The 26,778-nt window shown below is 51.6% G+C and overlaps 8 protein-coding genes across 8 annotated transcripts; 5 read left to right on the top strand and 3 right to left on the bottom strand.

The window, feature by feature from the left end:
* Positions 1-54: 54 nt before the first annotated feature.
* Positions 55-1,078, bottom strand: CTRU02_200973 (C6 finger domain; the record flags this gene model as incomplete). The annotated part of the gene is made up of 4 exons (XM_070203771.1): positions 55-376; positions 425-531; positions 582-719; positions 773-1,078. 4 exons carry the CDS (start codon positions 1,076-1,078, stop codon positions 55-57), a joined length of 873 nt encoding a protein of 290 aa, XP_070062353.1.
* A 1,348-nt stretch (positions 1,079-2,426) lies between these two features.
* Positions 2,427-3,341, bottom strand: CTRU02_200971 (uncharacterized protein; the record flags this gene model as incomplete). The annotated part of the gene is made up of 2 exons (XM_036718987.1): positions 2,427-3,079; positions 3,140-3,341. 2 exons carry the CDS (start codon positions 3,339-3,341, stop codon positions 2,427-2,429), a joined length of 855 nt encoding a protein of 284 aa, XP_036589987.1.
* A 1,010-nt stretch (positions 3,342-4,351) lies between these two features.
* Positions 4,352-5,665, top strand: CTRU02_200972 (uncharacterized protein; the record flags this gene model as incomplete). Its single annotated transcript, XM_036718986.1, has 3 exons — positions 4,352-4,525; positions 4,586-4,800; positions 4,870-5,665. The coding sequence occupies 3 exons, from the start codon at positions 4,352-4,354 to the stop codon at positions 5,663-5,665; spliced, it is 1,185 nt and encodes a 394-aa protein (XP_036589986.1).
* A 3,841-nt stretch (positions 5,666-9,506) lies between these two features.
* Positions 9,507-11,400, top strand: CTRU02_200970 (uncharacterized protein; the record flags this gene model as incomplete). Its single annotated transcript, XM_036718985.1, has 2 exons — positions 9,507-9,563; positions 9,754-11,400. The coding sequence occupies 2 exons, from the start codon at positions 9,507-9,509 to the stop codon at positions 11,398-11,400; spliced, it is 1,704 nt and encodes a 567-aa protein (XP_036589985.1).
* A 2,254-nt stretch (positions 11,401-13,654) lies between these two features.
* CTRU02_200969 (amine oxidase) lies at positions 13,655-15,679 on the top strand (the record flags this gene model as incomplete). The annotated part of the gene is made up of 3 exons (XM_036718984.1): positions 13,655-14,458; positions 14,536-14,845; positions 14,916-15,679. 3 exons carry the CDS (start codon positions 13,655-13,657, stop codon positions 15,677-15,679), a joined length of 1,878 nt encoding a protein of 625 aa, XP_036589984.1.
* Positions 15,680-16,178: 499 nt separating this feature from the next.
* Positions 16,179-16,514, top strand: CTRU02_200968 (uncharacterized protein; the record flags this gene model as incomplete). The annotated part of the gene is made up of 2 exons (XM_036718983.2): positions 16,179-16,187; positions 16,266-16,514. 2 exons carry the CDS (start codon positions 16,179-16,181, stop codon positions 16,512-16,514), a joined length of 258 nt encoding a protein of 85 aa, XP_036589983.2.
* Positions 16,515-17,199: 685 nt separating this feature from the next.
* Positions 17,200-19,698, top strand: CTRU02_200967 (uncharacterized protein; the record flags this gene model as incomplete). The annotated part of the gene is made up of 1 exon (XM_036718982.1): positions 17,200-19,698. One exon carries the CDS (start codon positions 17,200-17,202, stop codon positions 19,696-19,698), a length of 2,499 nt encoding a protein of 832 aa, XP_036589982.1.
* A 3,435-nt stretch (positions 19,699-23,133) lies between these two features.
* On the bottom strand, positions 23,134-25,401 carry CTRU02_200966 (C6 transcription factor; the record flags this gene model as incomplete). The annotated part of the gene is made up of 2 exons (XM_036718981.2): positions 23,134-24,300; positions 24,382-25,401. The coding sequence occupies 2 exons, from the start codon at positions 25,399-25,401 to the stop codon at positions 23,134-23,136; spliced, it is 2,187 nt and encodes a 728-aa protein (XP_036589981.2).
* Positions 25,402-26,778: the final 1,377 nt, after the last annotated feature.

The raw sequence follows: 26,778 nt of genomic DNA, 5'->3' as shown, positions 1-26,778 counted from the left end.
AAGGGAAGCTTGTCAGGTGTAGTTAGGAATTATCAAGTAACAATGACAAACATATTACAACATGTTGACGACCACATTCAATAGAACCCCAATGTTGTCTACTCCAGCGTTCCAAGAGTCAAGTCTATCCGACCCGGCCATTCCATTCGTTCCTCGGCTCAGTTGGTATAGCTCCGCGAAATTCGTAGGCGGCTTGCCGCGGCTGTGCAGATATTGAAGCGCATCAGTTTCCTCCTTCCAATCTTCAAGTGTGGTAGCGGCCCATTGTGCTTTGTGACACGGAAGTCGAAGGGTGTCCCAGACCTCCAAAACACTGCAGTCAATGCCGACCTTGACGCAACTTATTTGTGCAACAATAAACCACACGCACGCTATCCTGCATGAAGTTATTAGTAAGCATTTTCTGCAGAATCAATCTACTAACCTCGTGAGTGACTCCTCCATAACCCAGTCTTCCCAGTCAATTTCACCATTGGCACGGTCTACGCCGCAGGTTGCCACACCAATCGCCAACAACTGGTTCCAAAAGGCCTGTTCCAAACGTCAGCTCGAACTCAACACATGATTCTAAAGGCTTAGACCTTGTATGCAAACAGCATGTTCATGTTATACTCTCGATGCTGAGGGGTCCGCGCACAGCCATCCACCACGCGCATCATAATATAGATGATTTCGGCTTGCATTGCAGCAAATATTTCGTATTTTGACCAATTTGGCATCTGCAAGTAACCATTAGGACACTGTAGCAAACAAAAGTCACTCGTGGATTTACTTCGCGAAGGCACCGTTCTTGTTCCTCCCAGATTGACTTCCACAGAAAAGGCCGGGTATCATTATTCCTCGACGCAAACAGCGCTGCGATTCCCATGCAGTTGGCCAAGGGCTCAGGTAGGCGACTTTTATCACGATGAGGGTGTATGAAGGGCGGAAAGGTTGTTCTCCGCAGCATCATCAGGGGATACGAGGCGATCGCCTGCCTAATGACGGGAGCTAGGCTTTCAGCGGCGGGGTTTGAGGTTCCAAGTTGGCTCAAAGGGAATGAAAGCTGGCTGGTTGACGATATAAGGCAGTCATTCATCGCCCCTGGCACGGTTATTTCGTGAATCCTACCTGTGAGAAGGAAATTCGGATCCATGTTTATGCCGTTGGATCCAGAAAAATCGAGGGCATTTTCGAACAAGGGGCGTTTGGAATTATCCCATAGTTGGGAGAATACATTGCCGGAGTACTGTTCCTCAGTTCCGTGTTGCCGTGGTAATTGGAGGGAAGTATGATGTTGGGCGATTCGTGCTGCGCCATGTGGTGGGGAAGACACTGAAGCAAGCGCGTTCACGGCTTCAGCGTGTCTCGAACTGGTGGTAAGGGGATAAGTGCAGGCGAGGCCCTTTTTGACGCAGCGGTCACATCGATCCTGAAGGCCACATTTACTTTTGGCTGCCTTGCATTCATTGCAGGGCTTTGGCCTGAGGCGAGGGCGATTACGAGCCCGTCGGCAATAGGAGAGATGCCTTTTCAGAGAACTCTCTACACTGATGATTAGTCTTAGGTACTAGCTGTCCGTGGACGACGTACCTTGGCTGAATGGTTTGTCGCAAATGTTGCAAAATGTCACTGATGGAACATCCTGGACCAAAGTAAAGTCCAGGAGCTCCGTGGTAGTGTCAAAGTCCATATTACAGTTGCTTGAGGCCCTAAATCATCTTACAGCTAGGCCCAATCTTTCCAAAAGGTCTGCCGTGATTGTACTCCTGACTCGAATACGCGATATCATCGGTTACATTGCAAGGAGCTGAAATAGAACAACGAACGTCAGCATGTTAGTAATACATGTTGCTAAAGTCCGTGAGCCAAGAGGCTAACCGCATACGGCAGCATAGAGAATCTCGGGTTTGTCAGCAGACATTTGGCGGACAAACGGCTGCTCGGAGATAAAGACAAAATAACCGATCATCACCAAACTAACCAGGAATACACACACAAAGGTGTACCTGCAGACAACACTAAAGCTGCTGTGCTTTTTGATGCGATATTTTCCACATCCATCAAGAACATAAATTGTGAAATAGAAAGTTTCGAAAATACATAGCAGAACCAGGTGATAGTTACTTTTGACTGTTAATTATCGGTAAGTATTCGTTGAGCAACAGTTGTTCAGCGTTCATATGCCGTGGGGCCTGTGCTGGGTTAGTAGAGAATTCACCACGTCTTCATGCCATTTTTCAACTGTCTCGAGACACAAGTTCTCCGCCTCTTTAAACATTTTCGTATTCAAAGCTTACAACGGGACACTACTTCTATGCCATTACATACAGGAATTTCGTGATATCGTAATCAATCCCAACCCCATAATTATGGTTACAGCGCCGAATATAACTAGTTACTGGATAGATTACCCAGGGTTAAATCGAATCTCGCTAGGCCTTCCGCTAGTACATCTCTACGGGCCTCTTGTTGACAAAGTACCCGTTATCGTCTTGTTGTTGTTGTTGTTGTGGTGGTGGTGCCGCGGGCCTGTGAATAGCACCCATTTCATACGGATAAGCTGGGGGCTGTTGAGTGAAAGCCCTTTCTTGCAGCTCGGTAAGTGCCTTCTGCTGCCGCTTCAAGTATCTGAACCATAAGATACCACAGACAACGCACGTAGTGGCAACAACGCCGACACCGACACCGATTCCAATCTGAGCTCCAACTGGAAGCCCACCTGACGACCCAGAACCGTTGCTTTCTGACGTTGCCGGACCGTTGTTAGTAGAACCTCCTGCTCTTGCCGTCTCGCTGGAGCCTGACTCAGCCGCAGTTGTGGTCTGGGAGGACTGAGTTGACGTCGAAGTCTCGGACAAGATCGACTTTGCCGCTTGTGTCGTGGTGGATGCCGCTGTTGTTGAAGTAGTGGTTTCGATAGGTGCAGGCTCGTCGGTGATGTTGAAGAAGGCTGAAGACATGGACAGAAACTTGGTGTCGCCTTGGTTGGTAGTAATGCCTTCGAACAACCAGAAAAAGAAGACGTTTGAGGCACCCAGATCTAGATTGTTGGTTCGAACCTCCCAGTCGAACTCTCTCTTCGGGCCATTGACAACTTCTGAAAGGAGGTGTTAGTGGTTTGTATTGCTTCGAGACAAAGTGTATCCAAGGCACATACCAACGACAACCGGTCCTATGTTTGCTGATCCCCCTGCCAGTGCCTGCTGCCAGAGAGCAATGCTGTAGTTTGTGAACTTGGTATTGTACCCAATCTTCCTCGTCTCCCCAATCCTCCAAACCTCCCTCCTCTGGGTTGGGCTGAAGAACTGGGAAGTCACTGAAGGAACGATGGCGAGAAGAAGGACGGCTAGGAGCCACATGGTGGGAGTGATGACTTGCCAGTCTGCAAGTGGGAAGGGGCGAAGTGTACTCTGGCAACTCCTCTCTTATTATTCTTGTTAGAGCCGATGGGCGGTCTTTGCTATGGCCCCCCAACAGCTTGGATCGTAGACCCACTTGTTGGTAGCAAGTTGGCGATGGACACTCGACCCCTGCGTGAATGGGCCAACCACACACGCCAACTTCGAGTTTGCAATTTCCTGTTGGTGTGGAAGGCTGGAGACCTGAGCATACTCTACTTTACTGACTCGGCGAGATACGGATACTCTGTTACTCTGTACATGGCTGTCAACCCCTCTGAATGCAAGAGGAGCTATCTTAGATTCGATGCAGCATATTGAAGAGACAACAAAGACTATCTCTTTCGCTCTCCCTCTCTAAACGGAATGTAACCACATTGCGCGATGGTTCCAGCCGACGCACGTTTAAACAGAGACGATAGTCAGAGCAAACGCGAGATCTGGTTGCTGAGCAGGGATGTCGACCAGGGTGTTAAACACGACCCAATCACAACCCTTGTAGTCGCGCCTTCGTATGCAGCTTCACTTGCCTTGCACCAACACACATGCCGTTTACGTTGTTTTTCCAGCGATAATTCGGACATCTACCCTTTAAGGCCTGTTAACCAGGTGGGCAATTTGCTGAACCCCTTACGCTGATACGCTAGCCCTTGCCTGCCTGTAACTCTCCTGAAGTATATTTATTCAGGCAGCGGCTGGGCAAGGCGGGAAACCATCAATCCGTCCCTGAACAACTGCCAATAAACCGACGTCTACAAAATCTCTGTTGGTGGCGGATTCGCCAAGCCCCATATTACATGCCCACTTGAGATTTGATTAACCGCCCACCACATGCACCCAGAACAGAACTAGCTGTGCTTGTCCTCTTTTTTAAGAAGGGTCTCCCAGCGGTCGCTTGAGCCGCGGCGCAATCTTTCAGCATTTCTATTCCTTCACCATTGCTGTTCCGAGTTCCACCTCAAGGAGCAAAGATGGCGTTTCTACCCATCAGACCGACGTCCAAAAGGGACTTATGCATCATTGGTGCAGTCTTCATAACTTTGGTCTTGATTTTGCATAACCCATTCCTTGGCGATATTCGGGAGCGGCGGAAATCTGCCCCCTTTTCAGACTTGATGAGCAATATTGACAACAGCACATTGGGCGTGAGTGTCCTCACCTCTCTGGCATTTCAGTATGTTGCTAACGGTCCATACGGCTTTTAGTTTGAGAAAATCCTGGTTGTCAGTCTGCCGTCGCGGACAGATCGCCGGGATAACATGATTCTCCAGTCTTCTCTCAGTAACATAGACATCGAGTTTATTGACAGCGTCGCCGGCGACAGCGTATCGGACAAGGCGATTCCGAAGACGACTGAGCATGACCGACTAAGTAACGGCGCTATCGGGTGCTGGCGCGGGCACATGAACGCCCTTTCAGAGTAAGCCAAGCCGAACTCGTCGAATTTCGACAGGGTCAACCGTGAGCTAAATGGCAAAACTTCGCGTAGGATTGTCCGTAGGAACTTGTCTTCGGCCCTGATTCTTGAAGACGACGTCGATTGGGACGTTAGAATCAGAGGCCAACTGCACGATTTTGCTCTCTCGACTCATGCGCTCATCCAGCCTCTCGTGGGGACCCCTCTTTCGTACGCGGACCCCACGTACAAGAACCCTACCGGCGAGATTCCCGGGACCGTCCCGGACATCCCCTTCGACCACCTCCCGGCAACAGTCCCGCCGACGACTTCACCGTACGGCGACGACTGGGACCTGCTCTGGGTCGGCCACTGCGGCATGCACTTTCCGTTCCACGACAACAAGAACGTCCCCAAGGCTCGCATCATCCACACAAACGACGTCACCGTCGCGCCCAAGAAGAACCTCTGGACGTTCAACATCCCGTTCACGCTGAAGGAGAAGTACCCGGAGCACACGCGGGCAGTGCACCACGCGCAGGAGGGCGTCTGTACGCTGGGCTATGCCGTAAGCCAGCGAGGCGCGAGGAAGTTGCTGCATGAAGTAGCGCTAAAGGACGTGAGCGACGCCTACGACATTCTGTTGAGATTCTTCTGCGAGGGCGCCAAGGGACGGAAGCCGCATAACTGCATCGCGACGCAACCGGCGCTTTTCCACCATTACAGACCAGCCGGGCCTCTCAGCTCCATGAGCGATATCGGAAACCACGGTGATGGTTTCAGGGAGACGAGTATGAGTGACATGATCAGGTGGAGCGTGCGACTCAACGCCGACGCAATTCTGGAGGGGAAGACTGAGTATGCAGATCAGTATCCTGATGATAAATAAAAAACGAAGAAAAGGCCCGCTGGCGGCTGAAGATGTGTATTATTATGACATTATCTGTAGAACATAGCGTACTTTGGGTTTGGGTGTAAAATCTAGTTGTTCAAACTGTACTACCGGGCCGACTTACTGGGTGCCATTGACATATTATGCTAACACAACGAACGGAGGACGTTGACAAAAGTTCTTCCGCTAAGCTTAGGCTTCGGGCCGTAGCGATGGTGGCCGGCAGAACACCCCGGAGTAGACATTGGGTTCCACCCGATCGCTCGGCGGCCAGCACGGGCGTGGGAGTCGCAGGTTTGTCAGCAGAGATTGGTGGGTGAACAACTCATGTGGAATACGGTTACATTGCCCAACTGTCTACGCCCAGCATAATCACCGGGGTAGACCACAGAGGTGTTCCTGGCGCTCACGCGCTACAACAGACATCGTTATGACAGCGTGGATATAGCCCAACAAGCGAAGCGTCTTCTTTCAGAATGGCATGGAAAGTTAGAGACCCAAGCATGTCAATGTCGAAAGACGCGGCATTGGCGCCTGAGATATTATTGGAAATGGCAGATGGAAGCGGGACGAAGGCGCAGCGAACAGAGCCTCTCACGATGCATCTTACGACGCGAGTCACGGGACCCAGTCCAGCAGTATGAGGCAAGCCACAGTAATGGGTGGTTGGCTGCTCGGCGGGTAAACGCACAGATTACGGACCAACCGTGCGACAGATAGAGGAGGAGTTGGTGTATGTTGACATCAAAATGAGGAACTCTTCGTCTTGGCCACATGGGCCCAAAGATCGTGAGGCGGTTGCCGAGAGAGCCGAGATTTATCACGACGCGCGAGAAGCCTCCGGCGGAGACCTTTTGAAGAAATACAAAAAAGGAAACGGCTGGTGGTCCCAGCAGCAGACGGAGGCTTCTAGGGGCGGGTAAGTGAAGGAAGATGGAGACTAGAGGCTTGAGCCAAGTGACAGGCGGATTTGAGTTGGACTGTACGCTAGGGCCCGCGGATTGACACTTGCCACCTGCTGTCGTGTCACGCTCTCAGCTGCTGTCAGGACGAGCAAACAGGAGTTTCCGGATGAAGCTGTCAAGTTTGGGAGTGGTGTGTCGCGGGTGCATGGCAGCCCAATGGAGATGGTGGGAGTGCCCGATGATGGTGTGGCAGGATCGGCGGCTCCAGCTGGTGGGATTCGATGAGGGTGCGGATTGACAGGGGCAGGTTGAACCCAATGGGAAGGGTTGCGGTGGAGGGCAGGTTGGTAGCTGATGATGATAGGTGAATAAATGGCGGTGATTTCGTTTTATGTGATCCCGTATGCCCGGGACTATAGAGAGGCGGGTGAGGTGATTTGAGAGAGAAAGTGTGTGTGTGAGCGTATGAGGTGTTTTGATGAGTGAGACGGAAATTATAGTGGTGAGTGAGAATAGAGCCAGCGAGTGAGACTGTGCCGAGACAAGCATCGGAGGCGTTCTCCCGGCCCCGCAATTGACAACGTCGACGACGGTGTCATCCTAATTGAAGCTAGAGTCGGTCTACGATGACGACGGTTGACGGCTAAAGGTTCCAGGCCGAGCTGTCGGCGTCGGACAGGACTGGCGACGTCAAGGGAAACACAGAGTTGGGTGATGGGTTGCAATGGCTGACAGTACCTGAGGACTGGGCCGCTTTCAAGAGAAAGCTGTACGACCTCATCGTGCGTGATGCGTCATGCAGCAGGAAGAGAGGGCAACACGACGACGGCAGCACGGTAAAAAAAAGCATGATGATCAGGAATTCCTCGGGGATTAACAAGCCAAGCGTTAACCGGCAGAAACTGGCGAATACTATCTAAGGCCATGTGCGTAGGTGGTGTGCGTGGTGTGGGCAGCAAAGCCACCCCTGGCCGGCTGATGGATGTTGGGATGCGGTGAGGAGGGCTGGAAAATGCGTGGTGAAAATTAAAGAACGAAGAGACGGGATCATGGGAGGATGGATTTTAGTGGAGAATGTGATCGGGATGAGCGGGAAGAAGCCGGGAGACAGGATAAACTAGGATCAGGACCAGGAAGAAATAGTAATCACTATGTACATAGTGGACTATGGAGTAGAAGAGAACACAGGTAATTACATAGTAGCAGTAGAATGCACTTGCTTTACGGATACTCCTTAGTAAGGTGAGAAAGATGGAGAGAGAGAAAGGGCAGGGCGGATGGAGAAAAAAAGGTCAGACTCAGAGCGAAAAGTGGGTCGGCGCAGGGTAAGAAAGAGTGAAAATGGCGAGTGGAAATGTCGAGTGAGGTGGTCTTGCTTCCCGTCTTGGGACATGTTTGGCGGTGGCCACAACTGCAACGAGGCCCAAAACTGTTAAGGGGCGTCGCTCGTTTCCATCTGGGCCAATCACTGGGATTCGCCCTGTTCTTGAATGCGCTGGATCTGGGCTGGACTTTGTCGCCCGTCAGAATGGTCAGGGGAGGTGGGATGGTGGAGGGGGAAGGAGACGTGACTGACTGGGTAGCTGCAACTGTGACGGGGGGGTTAAGGAGGGAAGGAGGGGTGGTAAGTACTATGTACTAATAGTAGGTGGGTGGTTAGAGAAAGAGGGACGAGGGGGGGATAGGGAAGGAAGGCGACTGCAGCCGCGGTTGCAAATACAACGCGCGACAGCAATTATCCTACTGTGATTGCTCCATTGGCTTGTACCTTTTTTTTTTTTTTCTCGCTCTCATTCCCTAGTTTCCTAAAATTTAATCCTCAAAATTCAACTCAAGGATTTAGCGCCTGGTTGGGCATTGGATAGTAGAGGAAAGCGCTCTGACTGGTGATAAATTCTAGTACTTGTCGGATATTTCACCTCGAAAACATCCCCTCTCCTTGCTTTCCATTTCTGAGACCCGCCTCTGTCCTTCCTCCTCCTCCTCCTCCTCTTCCTTCTCTACGTCTCTGTGTTTTGTGTTGCACTTGCCATATTCTGGTGGTCTTGTTTTTATTTAATTTTGACTTATTCAAAGAAAAATAAATTATTTTTATTTTTGCTTTGCCCGTCTTCCCGCCTTCTCCCCGCTATTTTGCTCCCATCTCAACCAACACATCTCCATCCACATCGGCCGGGGGCTGCATCCACGCACCTTGCGATACCCTCATACAACATCTTGCATCTGCGCATACACCGTTATTCCGTCATCAGCCCCTTTTTCTAGACATCGGTGTCATATACAACCCTCCCATCTCCATATCCAACCTCCTTCCATCTCCACTGCCCTTACAGATCCCGACTCACCGTTCCCCGACGGCCATCCCGCGTCCGCATCGCGTCGTCCACTTTGGCCACGGCTCTAGCTTCCTGATCGCTGGTGGAGACACTTAAAAAGCCCGTCCCTCCCACAGGCCATCTCCGTTCCGCTCCCCCTGTCACCCAAGTCGGTACTCGCTTCCGCTCGCTTCCCTTCCAACTCTGCCGGTGGAGTTGTTTTAGGGGCCTCCTTTCCCTCACCGCATCGTTGCCGGATAAGAAACCCTGCTCCCGGACAGCGCCCAGAAGCATACTTGCTGGGTTAAGTGCCCCGAGTGTTTCCAGGTGCCACTATTAACCACCATTCAAGACACTTTTAGCGGTGGACTGGGCTCCCTCTGTACCAGCCTCCCAACCTGGGGTTCCCTGTCGTCACTCAACTCACTTAATCGACTGAAAGCTTCAAAAATCGGCTAGTACCACCACCGCCAAACACCAAACAACACCACTCAGGTCACCCGCCGCCTGTGTGAGTGCACCTCACACACGTCTACACATCTCTCAACCTCACACACACCCACAACACATATCGCATTTGTTCGGTTTGTCACCGGACAAGTGAACCTCGACCCCATCATGGCCCTCACTCAAACGGTCACCATCATTAACAACTCGGGCAAGATTATAAGTACCGTAAGTCTGGCTCACACCCGTTGCATTCTACCCCCACCCGCCCCTCAAAATTCCATGTCCCGCCGATTTATCGGCCGCATCTTTGCAACATTCGACCTGCAATATGCACAAGCACTACTACTTGACAAACCTAGGAAAAAATGATTAGAGACATCCCAAAGCTGACTTGTCGTTTTTTTGTTTTTTACAGGGCAAACAACTCGCTGGCATCTTTAAAGAAGCCAAAGCCTCCTACCAGGAGAAGAAGGCCTCCATCAAGGCCGACCGTGAGCTTAAGCGCGCACAAACCTTCGATACCTCTCGCGATTTGCCTCCCGAGGCCTTCGAGCGCCGCTATTCCTACGATGATGGACACTCCGTTGCCAGCTCCCGCAGGAGTCACCGCTCTCGGCAGTCTCACTACCCCGATCGCGAGCAGGAGTACTATCCCCGCTCAAGACCGGCCCTGACCGAGAACAACCTCAAGACTCATTCCGAAGTATCGAGCGTCACTCCCTCGAGGGCTCCCCCTGTTGTATACCGCTCTCCCTACGCCGAAACCGCTCCCCGCGATATGGCTCTGAGTCGCCCAACCATGCAACACTACACTACAGTGCCGACATGTAGTGACAGTCTCGCCGATTCCGCCACCCTCCGCGGCTCTAATATTCCCCGAACAATGTCGTCACCTGTCGTACCAACGGTCGCCGCCAAGAAGAAGAAGGAAATCGACATGGACCTGGCATATGGCAACATCCCTCCAGATTTGCAGGACCGCCACGATTTGGATCCCAAGGAGGACCAGGCCAGAACTTTGGTCGCCAGGGTCGAAGGACTGCTTGAAGAAGCGAAGTGCGTCCAGCATTCAGCTACAGCCACCATCGCCCACCTGCAAGGAAACCCCGATGCCGCCGCCGCCGTTGCCCTGACTCTCGCCGAGCTGTCGACGCTGCTGAAGGGCATGTCGCCCGCCTTCCTGTCCGTCATCAAGGGTGGCTCCCCCGCCGTCTTTGCGCTCCTCGCCTCGCCCCAGTTTCTCATCGCTGCGGGCGCAACCCTTGGTATGACTGTCGTCATGTTCGGCGGATGGAAGATTGTGAAGCAGATCAAGGAGGCCAAGGCCCAGAGAGAGGCTATTATGGCCAACGCCATCGCGATGGAGGCGCAACCCGCGCCGCAGCCCATTGAGTATGCATACGACCATTACGATCAATACGATCCGTACATGCAACAACAACCGCGGGAGGGCAGCGTCGGCTATGACGAAGCAGTTGTTCTCGACGAACGGCTGGAGGAGGAGCTCAGCTCCATCGAGACATGGCGCCGTGGCATCGCGCCCATGGGCGAGGATGAGAGCGTCGACATGGAGCTCATCAGCCCCGAGGCCGCACGGTCCATCCGCGGCGACCCGGACACCCGCACCGAGAGGAGCTTCCGCACGACTCGCAGCTCCAAGACGCACCGCAGCTCGAGGACGGAAAGGTCGCACCACTCGTCTCACTCACACAAGTCGCACCGCAGCAGCGCCAGCGTGCGCGAGTCGGAGGCCCCCGAACGCAGGAGCACCGTCTCCAGGTCCGAACGGGGTGATTCCCGATCCGAACGCGGCGATTCCAGATCTGAGCGGGGCGACGCTGAGAGTATTGCCAGCAGCCATCGCAGCCACCGCAGCTCGGCGTCGAAGCGGACTGGTCGGGTGTCGATGCTCACCATCGAGGACGCCAGGAGCGAGAAGGACGACGAGGTCATTGAATTGGCGACGCGACCCAAGAAGAACAACATGCTCAAGTCGTTGTTCAAGAAGAAGGAGAAGGAGCACAAGGACAGAGAAGAGAGAGTCTCTGCTCTCGTGTTTTAAAGAAAGACATGAACCATGATGTAGACGACAGATAAAGGACGAAGAAAACGATGATACAAGACGGGGAACGATGCATTCGGCTTGGGCGGCTGCCCAGCCTGGACGGAGTTGGGATTATAATGGGTATGAAACTGACGAAGGGGTTGTAAGAAATACACCCTCGTACAAATTTTCTTTCTGGTTTTTTTTTTTTCTTCTTGATTTCTTTTTTCTTTTCATCATGTTATGAGGACATATCATCATAGGAGGGATCAACGTACTTACAAGTTATTGTTACATCATCTGGAGCGGTCGCATCTCGATCCCATATCGATAGATACTATCGCAGTATACATAAGACTTATCCGTTTCTCATCTTCATCAAACGTCATCAGAGCCTGCTGCAGCGAATACGATGAGATCACTGGCCATGATCCGGCGTGTTTCCGAACCCAGGGAAAAATAGAATAATCCTTCCGACACTGGTGCAGTCAACTTGTCAGCCTGCGTCGGACGGGGTGGCAGTGTTTTTAAAGCTAGGGGAACGTATAGAGGATGGGCATCGCCGAGATGAAGAAGCGGCGTAGGGCTGAATCTGAGAAGGAAGACGTTTTGAGTGGTTAAAACGCGCGGCCAACCGCACCAAGCCCGGGTCTCAGCCGAGCGAGTAGTGGGGGACACGAGTCGTTCGTTCATCAAAGGAGAACGGGACGAGATCGGAGGGTCTTAATTGGCATCAAATTACGAAGGGAGAGCAGGGAGAGGGATTGATGCATGTCAGCACCGCTGCCGCTCTCACGCCCCCTCCCCTCTCTCACCCCCTCTTCACCAACTTACCACGACCCTGACAACCATGCAAGCCACACCACGCGGATAATACTTGTATTTTCTTATTCTGATTGAAACTATCGCCAGTGTTTTTCGTCAGCAACGCACCGAGCCTCCGACATTTAGACTTGGCGGTCTCAGCCAAATGTCTCCTTGATCCGAGTCAAATCGGCTCTCTCATTACGGAGAACTTTACTCCCTGTTTCCTTTCTTCTATTCCCCCCAACGCCCCTGACAGCCACGGCGTCGGATCAGGTTAGATTTTAGTCTCAACCTTACTTTATCCACCTGCCTCCCCATTGTTTCCATAACCAGAGCGAGCAAGAGTCTAGACCCCTCAGCCGCACGAATTGTGGATATCTCATGTTGCCTACTAGACCGCCAGCGCAGGTACGCTAAGACGATGTCAGTGTTCGCTCCAACCTTGTGGGCAAGGCAATATCGCCGTCAGGGTGCTCCCACCAACGCTACCAATTCTTAGAAGAGGATATTTGATAATTTCAACTCGATCGTGCAACTAAATTCGAGCCCTTGAAGATGCTATGCCCAGCTGCCGCCTCTTTTGAAATGCTAGAACTCAGCCATCTGCACTTTGCAAGTATCTTCTGTAGAATATATCGCCTTGAGAATGATTGCCATCGCGCAGGTGTCCCGGGTGTGTTCCGTCGGGAGGTCGGCGGGGATGGCGAGGTTGGGTCGTCGTGGGGGAAACCCGGTGCGGGCTTTGCGTGCCCGCGGGCATCCGGGTGGCAAATACTTGGTTCGTGGTATCGCAATTCAACAATGCGAGCGAGGCTTTTACGGGTAAGTTGTACTCGTACCGTGCACCCTGCTTATGATGACAACGGTAGTATTTAGGTTCAAATGCGCGTCGTCATAGCAGCAGGCCGCACAGACGACGGCCTTTGCAGAGGTCCTTTGCCCTTCTCTCAACATGTGTGGAAATGTGTTTCCCAGTTTCCAAAAAGTCCACAGACGCAGAAAATACGTTACCAAGATGCAAAAGCGGGCAATGTACTCGGCTGCGCTAGGATAGCCATCCAGCATGTAAAGATGATTAATCCTTTTTGAATCAAATTGAACCGCATGAATACCAATTGGCGCATGTTGACCATAATCGCATCCCCCGGTAAAGAAATCAGCCAATTCTTTCCGTATCGGGCATACTAAGCACTAACACCCCAAGACCCTACCCTCTCGGGTTCCGAGGGCGAGAGCCCGTCACCAGGCTGGAACTCGGCTTCAAACCATCTGCAGAACTTAAAATGGTTATCTTGTAGCATATGCTTGCCCTCGAGGATATATAACAAGTCTCAGTGTGTTCTTCAATTCAAGGTTAAACAGATAGGGAGTGCATCTTCTAGCTGCCTTGTAAACACACGGACTAGCGCCTGTTGAATTAACAGCACCTTATATCCTCAATAAACTACCTATACTTTGTCAAATCATGGCCGCATATCGTGACCAAAAGCCCTCGACGACTCATCTCAACGCGCCGCTCGCTTATGATGGTGGCTTTGACTCCCACGTAGTCGTCGCGAGCCGGCCCAGCCGACTCGCTTGGACGGCCGGCATCATAGGGAAGAAGCCCGACGGCTCTCTGCCGGAGAAGTTCAGTGACCAAGTGAAGCTCGCAGTCGAGAATCTGCTTGAAGCAATGAAAGCGGCGGGGATTTCTCGGCAGCATTTGGTGCAAATCAACATGTACGCCGTCGACTGGTCGCCGGAGAAGGCCGCCGAAATGCAGCCTCACATTGCAAAGCTCCTCGTCCACGGTGACGCCGCCGTTCGACCCGCCTCCATGCTCATACCGGTCGGTTCACTGGCGTATCCGGGCCTCAAGTTCGAGATTCAAGTCTCGGCAGCGGTGCCAGGTCTCAGCCGGCCATGGCAGCCGGGAAATGCCGCTGTGACATACCCGATCCCGCTCCGGAAAGTCGATGTCGTCATAGTCGGGGCCGGATTTTCGGGCCTCATGGCCGCGAATGACCTTCAGGCCGCTGGCTTTACGACACTTGTTTTCGAAGCTCGCCACCGAATCGGAGGGCGGAGCCACACGCATCAGCTCTCCAGTGGGCCGGGACACATCGAACTGGGAGCTACTTGGATCAACAAGACAACTCAAACAAAGATATACGGCCTTGCTAAAAAGTTTGGTTTAGAGCTTGTTGAGCAGTGCTTATCTGGAGAGGCTATCATTGAGCTTCCAGACGGAACCACAATTCGGACAGCTCCTGATGGAATCGGCCAGGTTAGTTTGTTTCGCTGCCTTTCCCACCTTCGCCCTAGACGGTTGCCATGGAGTGTTAATACGTTTTTTTGATACAGGGAACCGACGAAACAATACTGCAAGCTTTGGAGCAAGCAGCGACCGAAGTTGACGGTGCTACGATTAATATTCGCGATCCCTCTTGCTGGCCGAAAGAACTCGATGTTTCCATGGAGGAGTGGATGACGCTCAGAGGACTCAGCAACATGGCTAGACTTTTCGTGAACTCTATCTTGCTAGTCAGCTTCGGCCGGCCTGCTGGTCTCATCGGTGCCCACTATGCGCTGGATTACCTCAAGTCTGCCGGGGGGTGGGAGAGCGTCTCCTCCGATGGGCCGAAGGGGTTGCAGAATCTGAAAATTCGGGAAGGTATGTTCTCACTTCCTAGCGTCTCCTTTTCCCCATCTGTGAGTTGCACCGACGTTAACGAACTGAACAGGAACCTCTGCCATTGCTCATGGTCTAGCCGCGGAGATGACACCCGGATCTATTCTTCTTGAAAGCCCGGTGAAGAACATCCATCAATACGACGACCATGTCATCGTCACAACTGGCCACGGCGAGGCCGTACAAGCCAAGAAGGTCATCATGGCTAATCCAACTAACACATATGGATATATCGACTTCATGCCGCCATTGCCATTCCCCAAGGCAGCTCTTGTTTCTCAGACGTTGCCGGGAGTTTACGCTAAAGTGGTTTTGACTTACGCCAAGCCCTGGTGGAGAGAGATCGGTCTTGTCGGGAAGTTCATCAGCTCAGTAGGCCCTATCTGCTTCTCGTGGGATATATCTGACCTGAAAACTCCCCACTACTCCCTCGCGGTCTTCGTTGTAGGGCCTGTAGCTGAAGAGTGGCATAAGCTGAATGCGCTTCAAAGGCGGCAGTCAGTCATTGATCACCTCAATCGTCTTGTCGGGCCGGAGTATGGCCACTTGGCCTACGAAGTGGTTGAGGTTAACGAGATGGAATGGACCAAGGAGGACTACATCGGCGGGGCGCCAACGTCATGCATGGGACCTGGCCTTCTATCTAGTTACGGTGCCCATTTCCGTACGCCATTCAAAAATGTTCACTTTGCTGGCGGAGAAACCAGCTACGAGTTCAAGGGGTACATGGAGGGGGCTCTGTTGGCTGGGTCGAGGGCAGCTGATGAGGTCAAGGCATTATTGAAGTCCGGGGTGTCTTTCGCTGGGAAACTTTGATACTTGAGGGGCCAAAATCATGTTTCTAAATCAAGCAAATGTACATAATATTTTATGTATGTTGGACAATTCATATGAAGCATGTCTCTGATTTTGTTAGTGACCTACTGTGTTGGTTGTCAGGCTAGTGTAATAGCGTACGCCTTCTCAAACTCAGAGTCCAAGACGCATCTTATGTCCAGATGCCAACAAAATGCATTTGAAAGGAAATCCTTCAACGTCACACTCTGTTCCTCTTGGTCATGATGACAGAAATCGGTGTTGCAGTGCAGAAATCGCAGGTATATGTAAAGAAGGCTTTTTGCAGTGGCTTACTGTGCAGTAATTCTCAAGTCTCAGGTCTCACAGCCCCCACCGTGTCTCAGTGTCCTCCACCCCCAGCTTCTTTTTCCGTCATCTCACCTCATCTTAAACCCTGCATTGCATCCATACAGCCCTAACCGTCTGTCCAATCTCACTCCTCCTTTGCTGCCGGGGCTCCACGGAACTACAAAAACTCATGTACAAAGTAATAATCCCTCTCTGCAACTCGGTTTCTACCCCAGTCCCGATGAGATAAACGCTGATGAATGCTCCACTGTTCAAGGCTGCTGCGATCACGACTGAAGGCAGCAGGAATTGTACCTGGATGCTGGGCACCCATGGGGTCTCGACCCATCACAAGCAGACAGGGCATCCTCGAATTTCTCATGGTGCATCCCAGCTACTACGCCACATGTTGCCCGTCATCATCATCAAAAAAAAAAAAAAAAAAACCTCCCCAGCCAACCCGGAGCTCTGGTCACCAGCGCCGCCAGTCCTGCGCCGCCAGTCCTGCGCCGTCACGCCCAGCTGAGCTAGCTGCATGCTGCAGATGCTAGCGGCAGCCCCGAGAACACGGCCTCGTAGACAAATGTATACTAGACGGACAGCATGGACTGTACCTGCTCAAGCCACGAGCCCCCAGCCCATTTCATAACAAAGCGAGGCGTATGATGTCCACCGGAATATGAGGAGGAGGAGGACATGCAGACTGACACCACACCATGTACACCCACCCCTTCCGTCTCCGGCAAGTGATGTTGGTCGTATTTTGCTCCCTCCCACCCCAGCCCTCAACCCTCAGCCCTGTTGGCGGGAGGAAGCACGCGAGTGTTGTCTTATTAGTTCCTTTTTTTTCTCCTTCCTTCCCTCCTTCTTCTCTCTGATCATTGCTCGTTCAAGTCTTGGCTTCCCAAGGTGTCGGAACTTGAATACCTCGTCCTATATCTTTAATCCTCGAGGGTCTGTAGCTCGCTTGAGATGTCATAATAGCGGCCCGTCTTTCCTAACTCCTTCTGTCTCTCTCGCATCCTTCCCGCCGCCAATTGCGATCCTCTTCGTCTCACGACATCCTTACTTCAGTGCCATTCGCGGCGTCAGCGACATCCTACTGCGCTGTCTAGCACCGATTGATGCCGGTGCCCCATACATCCTCCTTCTCAAGGCGCATACTGCCCACTTAATCCTATAATTCCCTCTCCCCCCATAGTCAATAGACAATGGAAGGTCAACATCAAAGCCATGGCCTTGGCCTGCGGCAAGATTCTCCCGATATCCCCGATATTCAGATGACATCGTCGACAGAATGGCACCCAGCGCGCCAACTACCCCGAAAACCCGTCAACAGCTCAGGGCCGACGACACCGGCACCCATCGGCGCCCCATTTGGCGTCTACGGACGAAGTCCACCAATACCATCTATCGCAGGCCCTCAACCGTCTTTCTCAGAACGAGCAGCCGGCGCGGCAGCATATTTCCCGCCCCAGGCCGCTGGTGAGTATGGCGGCGAGCAAACACGACCGCGGCCGGCGCCGCTTCAGATGGAATCATATGAGTACGGCAACTATGCCAACTACACACCCTCACATTCCGGCCTCAGTACGCCTGGCACCGGCGGTCTCCCGCCGAAAAAGCAAGTGCGCATCGATTCGCACTCCGCGCTTCTATCTCCCCAATGGCGCCCGCCGTTGACAAACCGGCAACAATCATATACATATCACCCGCCGGGCCATATCGCCTTCTACGACAGGTACTGGCACCCGTCTTGGAACATGTACTTTTTCCTCTTCGCGGGAATCGCGTTCGCCCTGGGCCACCACTTCTTCTATGCTGGTCTCAACGGCACCGAGGCGAATAACCAGCTGCGCATGCTGCGGTACGGCGCGGCACTCTCGTTCCTCAGCAAGGCGAGCTTGGCGTCGGCTGTGATCCTCGCCTTTCGTCAGCGCGTGTGGATGACGGTGCGTCGCAAGGTGCTCACGCTGGCTGCCGTCGACTCGCTCTTCGCCGCCGCAGAAGATATGTCTGCCATTTTCAATTTTGAAGTCTTCAAGCAGGCGCGCATCGCCATGGTTCTCGCGCTGTACGTGTGGTGCACGCCGCTCGTCGTCATTCTCACCTCCGACACCCTCGCCGTGCAGCCCATGACGAAGCGCGAAAACACGACGTGCCCGTCCGTCCGCACCCTCAACTTCACCCACGAAGAGACGAACGACTTCCGCACGGGGCAAAAGATTAACAACCTGTACGAGCTTTCCGTGTCCATGTGGAACACCACCAGCTTCAACCAGTCCGCCGAGCACTTCTTCGACTATTGGACCGCGCATAGCATCCAATTCGACGAGATCGCCACCTCCGCCGTATTCCAGAAGAAGCCCCTCGAGCGGGCGAACGCAGGTGCTGAGATCTGCAGCCCCGGGTGGAACTGTACTTTTACCATCAAATTCACAGGGCCCGGTTACAAGTGCCAGGAGCTCGCTAGTGGTGTCGGAGCGACCCCAAAAGATCTCAACGGCGCAACCGCCCCATTCCCAATGGATATGCTTGCGCCCAAGGGCAACTACACTTACATCAGCCACTCGTCACTGGGCGAGTATTCGAACCCGCAACTCAACGACACGAGCGATGCCGGCGTCCCGCTCCGGCAGCCGCCGTTTCCCCGAAACTTCGGCGCGCTCCGCACGGAGCCCGTGCTCTGGTTCGGCTACGCGCAGGTCGACGACCCGTCCGTCCCGCAGCCGGACAACTCATCCGCCCCAGGTTGGGACACGGCCTTCACGCCGAAAATGTTCGCGTGCGAGCACTATGAGACAGAATACGAGGTGCTCTTCAACTACACCAACCTCGTGCAAACCACAACCGTAAAAGACCGCAAGTTCATCTCTCCTGTCGTCGACACGCGCTTCCTCCCGGGCGTGGACGCCAACGACGGCACAATGGACAACACCACCGCGACGCCCGAGTCAAACTACATCCTCCCGACCGACGTGCAGCGCTACCGCCGTCTCATGGCATACCACTCCATCGGCTCACGTCTTCGCGCTTTCGTCAACGGCACAATCCACGAGCCTAACAAGAACGCGAACACCAAGGCGATCCAGACGCGCCTGATCGACCAGCACAGCTACCTCGGCGTCAAAGACCTCATGTTCCAGGTGCAGTCGTTCTACGAGGACATAATCCTCTCCATGTTCAGCAACCCGCGCTTCCTCGCCGTCGTCTGGGCCAGCGATCCCTCGCAAGTCACAGGTACCAAGGTTGGCGGGGATTTCCGGTACCCGTGCACGCGCGAGCGCACCGACAACAGGTACAAGTACCACGCGTCGGACCTCTGGGCAGTATACACGGTGGCCATCGTTCTGGCCATCGTCGGCGTCGCATTCGGTGTGGCGGCCGTCTGGGAGGAGGGATTGGTGCGCAACACGCGCTTCAGCAGCATCGTCGCGGCGACTCGTGGGCCGGGACTAGAGAAGCTGCCCTGGGGCAACACGGTGCCCGGTAGCGACCACCGGCCCGTCGCTGGAGCGAGGGTCGGGTACGGTCTTGTGCCGACGGACGTCCATAGTGGAGGGTCCGAGACGTACGGGTTCGGGCTCGAGGGAGATGTAAAGCAGCGCCAGGAGAACGCGATAAGGACGCCGACGGGGTTGGGCAGCCCGTTTATTAACAGGGCGAGTAGGAGATGGTCTAAGTTGACTCAACAACCACCCAGCGCTTGATTTTGTTTTTGTTCTGTTTGCCAGAGATATCCCACCATGCATAGTAATTGCGAGCGTACCTGAATAAAACGTGTACTTTTTCAACTTAAATTCAAGAACTGATTGAACTGGTTATATTGGTGACTGATAAGATGTTGCTTTATAGCCTGCTCAGACATGGGCACAGCAAGATGAATAGCATTGGAGTCCACATGGGAGATTCTTATAAGAGTGGGAGGCTGCTAACTACTGCCTGGTAGGTGCTTAACATTGCAAGCTAACATTCCTATTCGTGATAGGCTAATTAGCTTAGCCTTTCCCAGATAAAAGTACATCTTCTCATTTTATACATTTTAAAAGAAGAAAGATATAAGCAAATCTTATGACAAAAGAAGTCCGCATCGTAAACTTGAAACTTACGCATTGACAAGTACATGACTGTGTACAGTTAGTATGGCATGGCAAATACAACGGAGTTGAAGAACTTGGCTTGCAAACACCAGATGGATCACAGTGTCCGTGCACCGGGGGTTGGCACAATATTGCCCCTAAAGAATGTAAATATCGATTGTTGAACAAGGACATATGTTTGCTAAGATGTACCGGAACACATGCTTTATAGCGGTCAATTGTTACGTTTCGATCGCAAAAGCTTTTTGCCTAGAATACGTTGGTATTGAACCAGGGTGTGATGAGGTTATGTTATATCTTTCAGGTTACATTAGGCGTGGTTCGAGCAATGAGCTATCGTTCGGCAGGTTTGAGACAGTGCACCTGTAAATAGAATGAGCGGAAAAAGGAACTTCATTGTGAACAATCTTCGAGGCAAGGTTTAGCGTAAGGTATAATAAAGAAGTGGTTAGGACCGGCTGGGAGTTGACTTTAAATATGACTTCTGCAAGTTCCGGCGGAATTGGAGGCATCTGCAACCCTGTCTGTGGGTTGTTAGGAATAAACATGGTTCGTTGGCTCGAAGCCGGGCCGGGCGATATTATAATACCGCCCCTACCTCGTGAAACCGGTGAATGCGCAAGTCCTTTTGCTGTGTGAAGGTGTAGACCAAGAATTAGTCGTCTTAGTTCCGGCTGCATCCAGGTCCAGAAATTTCGTTGGTGTGTATACATCAATACGACTATAGGCCAATGTCAAGTAAAGTCTCAATAGCATCAACTAAGCAATGTATAAAGATAGAATACATAAGTTTCATAGTAACTACGGTTCAGCAACATGCGTTGTCCGCCTGTCGTTTGCGAGGAGCTTGTTGCCGACCATGGCCTGTACAAGCGGCGCAGCCGGTGCGGCGGGGCAAACCTTTGGCAAATGACCATTGTACGAGCTTGAATGTATCATAGACTAATCGCTGTCGCTTGCACCGGAAGGCAATTATGGCCCGTCCCGGACTGCAAGTCATCTTTATTCCCTTCACTAAGATACTCAGTCATGGCATAAACTTCATACGGGATTCAGTCCACGTATGTTCCACATAAAGTCGGGGCGGGGTTCGGTTGAACAACCGTACCCGAAAATTAGTGATTCTCTCGCAACTTTAAGTTGGTATTCCCCATGGGTGTTACCTGTGTAGAATTCAAACTATATTCTAACAATGCCACGACTGCCTAACAGTTTGCATCTGTAGTACAAGTTGGCTCGATTAGAGTTTTGCCGATCTATGTCACCTGCGTCTACACTAGATCCCTCTATCTTGTAAATCCCTGCTAGCTGCTGGATAGCACATAGACCTAACCAATCCTCCTTCATGTCTGCCATAACGGCCGCGCTACGGGCCCATACGGCCGAGCTGCTACATAGCGTCTCCCAAATGTGTTACTATAATGCAAGATAACAATGGTCTACCTTGGATAATAGCACGGTCCTCCTCGAGGGCAGGCATTTGTCACATATTAGCATCGCACCTTGCCTTGAATGGGAGTCTTGACGCCAGAGCCACGGGCAGAAGGACAGGAAATCTGCAATCTTCGAGATCCTGTTTCTCTCGGGGCGGGCGGGGTGAATTGACCCCCTACATCGCTGTTGAAGCGACCGATTGTGGACCGTCTTGCTTATTAAAGTTTGTCACAGGACCGGCTTGCCGTCTTATGGAGTCGCCAAGAATGACATGCTCAGACAGGAGGAGAAACGGACTAGACGGCCCTGATTTATCCCGTAAATAAACGCGCTAAAAGTCTTACGGATGGACTACATGTACATACGAAACAAGAAGATCTGCAAAAGTATAAGAACCATCGCATGACTCGTTACCAAAATAGGGGCTACGGCGTCATTGCTGTTTTGTTTTTTTGCCAATGAGGTTCTACATGTATAAATAAGGGGACCAGCTCACAGACAATTGGCTGGCAAAACAAGCTCTCTCTTTATACAGGAACAATCTGCCTACACTCTTTAAGCCATGGTTTCTCTTTCTCCAATCTTTGCGCTAGCAGGGCTTTGGGTCTTAGCAAACGGAATTGGTCTTAACGGTAACCAACCTGACTTCCATGTCCACCTTGACTTGGGACTAATCAAGGCCTGAAGGCGAATGCAAATCTATTGGATGTTGTGACTGCGATAGAGGTTGTATTGGAAATTCAAAGAGAATCCTATACTGCCAAAGTGAGCCTTTTTTTTTTTCTTCTCTTTATTGTTTTGAACATCTCCACATTTTGAAATTGTTTATTTTCAGCAACTTTAGCAATATTAAATCCTAAGATCCAGGTGTTGAAGGTCTTGACTGATGAACCCTCACTAACATTCCTACCTAGCTGATCCAACCTCGTCAACTGGCAGAAGATGTTTGCTTGGTGGAGCGGAACATCCAGGTTGCCCTTAGGTATAGATACCATATGATGGTATTCTTTGAATGATAGATCAGCTTTGTGAATACCAAGAACATGCTTATCAAACCCACGTTATTCGTTTGTCACCATGTCCAATATCACAGATTGCTTGTGTAACATGACGCATATCCATCAGCTGATGAACAGAAAAACGATAAAACTTTCGGAACATTATAGACTACTACTTGAGGGCTATTAAGGGCTAGATAGTAGCTAGCCTCCATTTTCAGTGGCTAGTTACTAACGGCTCTTGATAATAAATGCATGGCACAGCACAAGTTTATTAAAGGAATTTTGTTTCCGTCTGGCTGGTGGAGAGTCATGATATCATTGAAGTGGAGGGATATTTGCCAATCTAACCAGATTCAACAACCAGAGAGCGAAGGCATGTGACATTTGATAATCTGAAAAGTGTATCAAAGCGATTGTGGACTTAATCGTCTGTCCCTCAATGTTGTGAAAATGAATTCTTATTCAAAGGAATGGCCTCGGACGAACTACTTGCGTCTAAGTTAGGGTATACTCTAAAGGAACAATGTTACGATTGCTGTGGTGAATCTAAGACCAAGCATCTTGTGTATGAATCTTGAAAAAAATTCAAAGTGTACATCGCGAATGACTGTTAAAACAAGCCGTTTGCATTCAAACTCTGTTGCAGGTTATGATACCAAGGCGTTAAGTTGGCCAAATCACTCGGTATTTCGCTGAAAAAAGCTCCGTCGAACATCATGTTACCCAAGGCGCCCGTTGCTAGGTTTGATGAAATGCCCCCGGGTTGCCCTCCGGTATCGCTCAACGCCACATTTCCACCGCTAGTGTCGCCCACGCCGGCAGAGTCACCCTCGTCCACATTGTGGAGTGATGTTGAAGTAATCGCATGTAACTTTGCTCGCTGCTCACGCAATCTTCTAGCCTTGTCTCTCAGGGCATTCACAGCGGTCAACCTCGGTTCAAATGCGCCTCGCCCCTCCACAATCTTCATTTGTATAAGATAGATCCCTTCGACAGCAACCCAAGCCCTGTCGGCGTAAGTGGCGTTGGGACGCAAACAGAGGTGCCATAGTACGTAGAGAGTGACTTGATATTGCGTATAGGTGTGGGCACTCCACAGATAAGGCTTGAGGAGTTCGTCGTCACCGAACTTTACAGCTTGTTCCAGGATCTTGACAGCATCAAGGAGAAAGGAATCAGTAAAAATGCCATCGGTTACAGTATCTGAGCTCGAGCCGGCGCTAAGCATAGCCCATCGTAGTCGGGTTATAAGATCAAGCTTGCAGAGCATAAAGCGGGCGAACATGATAGTCAGGCGGTGACGAGGGATTACAGAGTTACACTGTTCCAACCTGGATTCGACCTTGGCACGTACATCGGACATGATCTTGACGTGAGTTACGTCGTTTGAAGAAGTAGCACCGGCCGCGAGGGCGGACAACTGTTGTATGGCCATACTTATGTCGATAAATATTAGAGGCATTGTCATTGCTGTCCAAGTTCGCTTTGGGGAGGGAAGTTCGGTCATATCAGGGTGAAGGTCGACATCGTCTATATTGAGAGGTAGGTTCACGGAGTTGGAGAGGTAAGCGTTGGCATTTTCAAGTCCGTAGTCTTCAGAGGCGCGCCAATCTCGGGTCACTAAGTACCACCAGAGACGGCGGCGCATTTCAGCCTGATATGGGGTTAGGCCAAGGCGTTCGCCATCGCGATGGAGACCGATGGATTGGGCGGCGCGGATGACGATACCATGAAGAATCCATATGCTTTTGCCAGGATTGTAGACCCGAAGGGTAGCCTGACCAATAGTTAGCCTGTGACCGGGGAAAACATATGAATACTATGAAGAAGAGCCAAACCAACACATAGAAATCCGTACCAAGTAGATTGCCAGAGCCTGGAGTGCCCGGAATGAAGGGTTACCGAGAAATCCACCACGTGTAAGACTCTGCTCTAAACCCGTCTTGAATTTCATGAAACTTGTTTCCCGGGACTCTTCCAAGACCTTTTCGACCTCGTCCTCGCAAAGTGCAGTTGCAGCCGAGCAGTAAATTGCAAAACAGAGCATCAAGTCATCTGTGGTTGATTTGGATGGATCATTAATTGCCGTGAAGATTATTACTTCGTCCGAGGGCACGTGAAGTAGCTTGTTACCCGCAAGACTCTCAACCTTCTCATTGTAAGCTTTCCATAGCTTCATCGCTACTTTCTTGGATGGCTGGAACGCGGTCAGAGGGATAGTAGAGGACGCGGTGGAGAGTAGTCCCATGGGGTCAAAAGGGGATGAGACCGGGGGCGATATCGGTTTGTTGTGGGAAGCAGAAAGGGCCGACTTGACATCTTGGTCGCCTTCAACAACTGTAGATAGTAACACATCATTGAAGTATTGAGTGGATGAGCCTCTGTGTATCAAAAAGCCTTGGCCACCGTGATCGCCATCCAGACCATTGACTGAAGCAGGCCGCGTCATCGACCGATGTCTTCCGGAAAGATTACAGGCTTCAGTTAGTGGGTCACCAGAAGGCGACACATTTTCCGTGGGTGGCAATTGCGTCGGAATGTCATGCCTCGTGGTTTTGGCGACAACGGACCTTTCAAGGTGGGATAGCCGAGATGCCACATCCGCTATGGTTGTCTTTCTTGGGCGGCGGATAGGCTGGCCTGGAGGCGGATAAACACACGTCCTGTTACATCGAATGCACAACGAACATGGACTTTTCTTATCACAACGAACCTTGCGCTTGTTGCAAGGTAGGCATGACCGTGCTTTCTTGTTGGTAGACGCCGACCTGTCAGACCAGGAGTCGAAATGTCCGGACTGGAGGTAGGATGGCTGCGCCGTGGGACTTTGAATGTCCGTTGTAACGTCGGCTTCTTCGGTGTAGGTCAGTGTTGGCATATTCTCATCATCCCTTGCTGCGGATGAGAGGCTTGGCCGGAGGGCCGGGACCTGGGGATTGCCGAGTGGGACGAGGCCAGCGCTCGTTGTTGTCATCTTGAGAGAAATGAGTGACCCAGTCTCGGGCATTCAGCTAGCATGCCGACCGAGGGATAACCATTTACTCACTGTAGTTGACCGCAGATATCGCTTGCAGTTTGATCGCGGGGCGGCCAAAATCGATTTACCGAAACAGAATGGGGGGTAGACGAGGGTTGTAAGGGGACAGGACGATGCGGTCTTAATGGGGGACAAAGTGGACTAGCAATTGTCGGGGACGGGCATAACAGATAGCCCGCTACCGAAGTGGGCATAACGAAAGGAGATAACAAGCCTCACTGATTATTCGTTTCCTTACCTAGGATACCGTAATTAGTGCCCAAGTCAAGAACATCTAGGTTCCTCCAGACCTTCACCGTGAACCAATCATGTAGATTTGCTGGGTTAAAGGCGTTTGACTGTTAAGCGTATTGCGCATTCGATGGAGTTTCATAAGAACTCTTCCGACGTCGGTAGAGTCAGTGGTCTAATAAGATTTTCTGACTTTGTTCCCTCGGATATCGGTCCTAGCGCTGTACGTTCTCGGACGAGCCATGATCATCCAACGAATCAACGATCCAAGCTGCACTTCCCGTGACATTTACAGGTGCTTTGCACCGTAAAAACAAACCGGCTTTGGACCTGAGGGCGTTGACAACAATCATATCTACGGGTTCCAATGTTCTTTTGAGCTACAGTGTTTCTATGCAACTTTGCTGGCCTTCGGCGAGACTCCTCGAGATTCTATCTTCAACCCGCAATGAGGCGAAATGATCAGGCCATCCATCCAGTTTAGCATGTCGATGGGATATGCACATTCAAGTAATGGCCCTTCATAGACATAGTTGCAATACGATCAGGCAATCAAACTCGACTGGTATTCAGCAGCTGTGTCTCCCTAAGTTTTCTGCTTGCGGCAATGGCTTTGAGAAGCATATTTTATGTGAGGGGCAGGGACAGACTGACCTCGTGTACATTTGCCGCTGTGTAATAGCAGACGCCGAGACAGCTCGAATCCTTACCCCTGGCCACCGGACATCAAATTAAAGACAAAACTTCGGGGCTACGCCTCAAAAGGCTCCACCATACTTAGATATGAAGAATGGCTATGCGCAGACTGGTGCCTAATTTACTCGTAATGTCTTACCCTGACGAATCAAAACGGCAAAAGTTTTGCGACAACCTAGGTTCCAACTCAACTGGCCGATGGCCAAAGTAATTCCACTAAAATAGACTTTATCATTTCTTCAAGGGCTACTAAACTATTCTTGCCAATGCCTCAAATACCCCGGGCAGACC

This window comes from Colletotrichum truncatum (genome assembly GCF_014235925.2).
Source record: "Colletotrichum truncatum strain CMES1059 chromosome Unknown Contig_0001, whole genome shotgun sequence".
Lineage (NCBI taxonomy): Eukaryota > Fungi > Ascomycota > Sordariomycetes > Glomerellales > Glomerellaceae > Colletotrichum > Colletotrichum truncatum.
The sequence above is the reverse complement of the archived record's forward strand: the minus strand, read 5'-3'. Positions and strand labels throughout refer to the sequence as shown.